The sequence below is a fragment of the Lactuca sativa genome, chromosome 4 (genome assembly GCF_002870075.4).
Source record: "Lactuca sativa cultivar Salinas chromosome 4, Lsat_Salinas_v11, whole genome shotgun sequence".
Taxonomy (NCBI): Eukaryota; Viridiplantae; Streptophyta; class Magnoliopsida; order Asterales; family Asteraceae; genus Lactuca; species Lactuca sativa.
Genome location: NC_056626.2, coordinates 51,526,899 through 51,530,024, shown reverse-complemented (window position 1 = coordinate 51,530,024; position 3,126 = coordinate 51,526,899). Strand labels below are relative to the sequence as shown.

At 34.1% G+C, this 3,126-nt stretch overlaps 1 protein-coding gene across 1 annotated transcript; it reads right to left on the bottom strand.

Moving 5' to 3' along the window:
* Positions 1-239: 239 nt before the first annotated feature.
* Positions 240-1,384, bottom strand: LOC111903759 (uncharacterized). Its single transcript, XM_023899539.2, has 3 exons — positions 781-1,384; positions 636-705; positions 240-522 (listed from the first exon to the last, which is right to left on the bottom strand). The coding sequence occupies exons 1-3, from the start codon at positions 1,382-1,384 to the stop codon at positions 240-242; spliced, it is 957 nt and encodes a 318-aa protein (XP_023755307.2).
* Positions 1,385-3,126: the final 1,742 nt, after the last annotated feature.

Below are 3,126 nucleotides of genomic sequence, written 5' to 3'. Positions count from 1 at the left end.
CTGCAGCAGAAGAGGTGGACCAAAGTGTTGCAGACTATAATGAGAAGCATGTTTGTTTTTTTAACGGCTGCAGATATTAAAAAATTTATAATAAAATAATTTAATAAACCGAAAATAGTTTTTAATACCTAAAATTTAATAATTGTAGTCTTAAAACATTGAAATAAAATTCAAACAACCAAATTAGTCTTACAATAACATTTTTAAATAAAATTTATACAACAAAACTTTAATAATTTTCATTCCATATTTTGCATCAATTGTTCGGCAATTTCATCTCTTAACTGGGTCATATATTCACGGTTCGCTGCAGTACCATGTGTTGGAATCACATCTTTATCATTATCAACGACTGCATTGTTATTCCGAACCGAGACATTTGGTTCATCATATCGTGCAAAAAACTCATCACGTAGTCCCTCTCTTCTTATAAAATTATGAAGCGCAAAGCATGCTAGTGTAATGTTTCGTTGTGTAACCAATGAGAATGGTGTGCCATCCTCTTCAATATAGGGAATCGTGCTTTCAAGACACCAAAGGCACGCTTAATGACATTCCGGAGTTTTGTGTGTGCATGGTTAAATTTTTCTTTATTCGTTAATGCACGTCTTCGACGAAAATCTCCAAGCCAATACCTTACATTACGGTACGGTGCCATAAAACCTCGAATGTTTGCATAAGCGGCATCACAAAGATAATATTTGTCTGTAAAAAAATAAAAATAAAAGTCATTTATTTTTTCAAGCTAAGATAAAATTATTTAAATAACCATAAATTTACCTGGTGGTGGAAGCGGGAATGGTGCATGTGGATTTGCTAATGCTTCTGATAAAATTCTAGAATCGTGTGCTATCCCTTCCCAACCCGCCACAACAAACGTAAACATCATGTTGAAGTCACATATTGCCAATACGTTTTGGTAACAATCGCCTTTTCCCCTACTTCTATATAAATCTCGTTTGTTTGCAGGGACAACAACATGTATCAATGTGCCATCAAGTGCACCAATTGCTCCTTTGAACACCCGTCGTAGCCTCCTATTATGTTCCAGAATGTTTGGATTCGGATTAAAAGAAGTTAGCACTATAATGTCATGTGCAAAAAGCAACATTTTGTCGAACACTTCATGAAAAAACTTATGAATTGTTTGCTTTGAGTGTTGAAATCTCCGCTTGATAATCACATAACGTTGGTTATGACCGATCATCATCAAAAACATAGCCATCTTCTCCTCAACCGACACATGTTTGCTATCCTTTAACGTGTAGTTTACTCTAAAGTGAGCACATAGCCGGACAAATGATTCACAGGACATGCGTGGCACTTCAACACATTGTAGAGGATTATGGTGAAGTAACTCTAACGTAAATTCATGTCCCGTCATTTCCGAATCATTGTCCCGCACTCGTTTTACACCCCTTTTCCAAAAGTAGCGCACGTACAAGTACATTAGTATTATGAGTAGTATCTTTTTGTCGTGATCCATTAGGAACCTATTAATCAACACAAGTACCAAATAAAAAAACATAAAACTCAAGTACCAAATAAAAAAATATAGAGCTCAAGTACCAAATAACATAACCAAATAACCAAAATATATAATCACATAGTTCAAGTTCCAAATAAAAAAAATATAAAAATCAAGTACCAAATAACATAACCAAATAACCAAAATAAATAATCACATAGTTCAAGTTCCAAATGCTACAAATAACATTCAAGTACCAAATAACCACATACTGCAAATAACATCCAAGTACCAAATAACCAAAAAACATAACCACATAGTTCTAACACATGCAATTAAAACCTAAACAATTGAAATATGTAAACTTAATGGACAATCTTTCCATCCTTCAATACTCCTAAACTTGTAGCTGTCATCTCGATCCATCCTCTTAATATTTGTGGATCATTAGGCAAATTTACCCACATCTCTCTCTTATATTCATGGTCCCTCCAAAAATATGATAAGTAACAAATCGTAGAGGGTCTATCGGGCCTAACTCGAGTAACTCTAGCTTCTCTAAACATTGGGGAATTTGTTGGCCCTTGAGTCAAATGTCATAGAGCTTTCTGCATCTCCAATGATAAATCATCATCAGTAATAGAAGCTTTAGGGGAGGCACTAGAAGGTGGCTTAGGTGAGGCACTAGCAACTCGAGGTCTAGGAGTTGAGGGTTTAGCTCTTTTGTTGGGGTTACCAGAAGGTGAAGCAGCAGAAGGTGAAGGCTGAGTAGTGTGATTGGAAAAAAAATCATCCTCATCTATGCTAACAGATGGGGTGTCCATAAGTTGTAGTGGTGCGACATGGAAAGAAGATGATCCATGTCCCAATGGTGTTTGGGATGTGGCATAGCTGAGATTACCAGAGGCATTATTTCCATCAAAGAGTTATGCACAAAGCTCTGGAAACAACAATGGGACAGTTTTCAAAGAAGCGGCTTTCAGATGTCCCTAAACCAAATCAATGTAACAAAAGTAGTATAAGAATAAATGGCAACTATATAAACAAAATACATATTAATATGTATGTATATATATATATATATATATATATATATATATATATATATATATATATATATATATACCTTTTTAAAGTCCTCCCACTCCTCATTTGTTAAGTTAAAAGTATTTGTTTGAGGATTGTAAATGTTGCCAGTTTTGTTTTTCAAGTATAACCATCCCGTGTGTTTGGCTTTAAGGTTGTCATAAGCGTTTTTCAATTGTCTTTGACTCAAATCCACACCAAACTTTTCCTTAATGGTTGCTCCTAATTTGTTCCATGAATGTTTATGCAAACTCAAACCTTTTATACCCACATTTTGACTTCTTCAATGCAAGTGTTCAATAAGAATTTTGTATGCTCATTGGTCTATGTATGTTTATCTGCCATTGCTAATAAAAAACATATGGAATACATACTTTAGCAGACATAACCTTATACCAACAACTTTCAGCATAATTACAACTTGTATTGATGAAAATAACCAATTTCAACAAAGATTATTAATATTTCATCAACAACTATGTCACTTCAGCAACATTTTATGACATTTGAACAATATTTCATGACATTTCAGCAATAATTTGTGACATTTCAGCAACAATTTATGACAATTC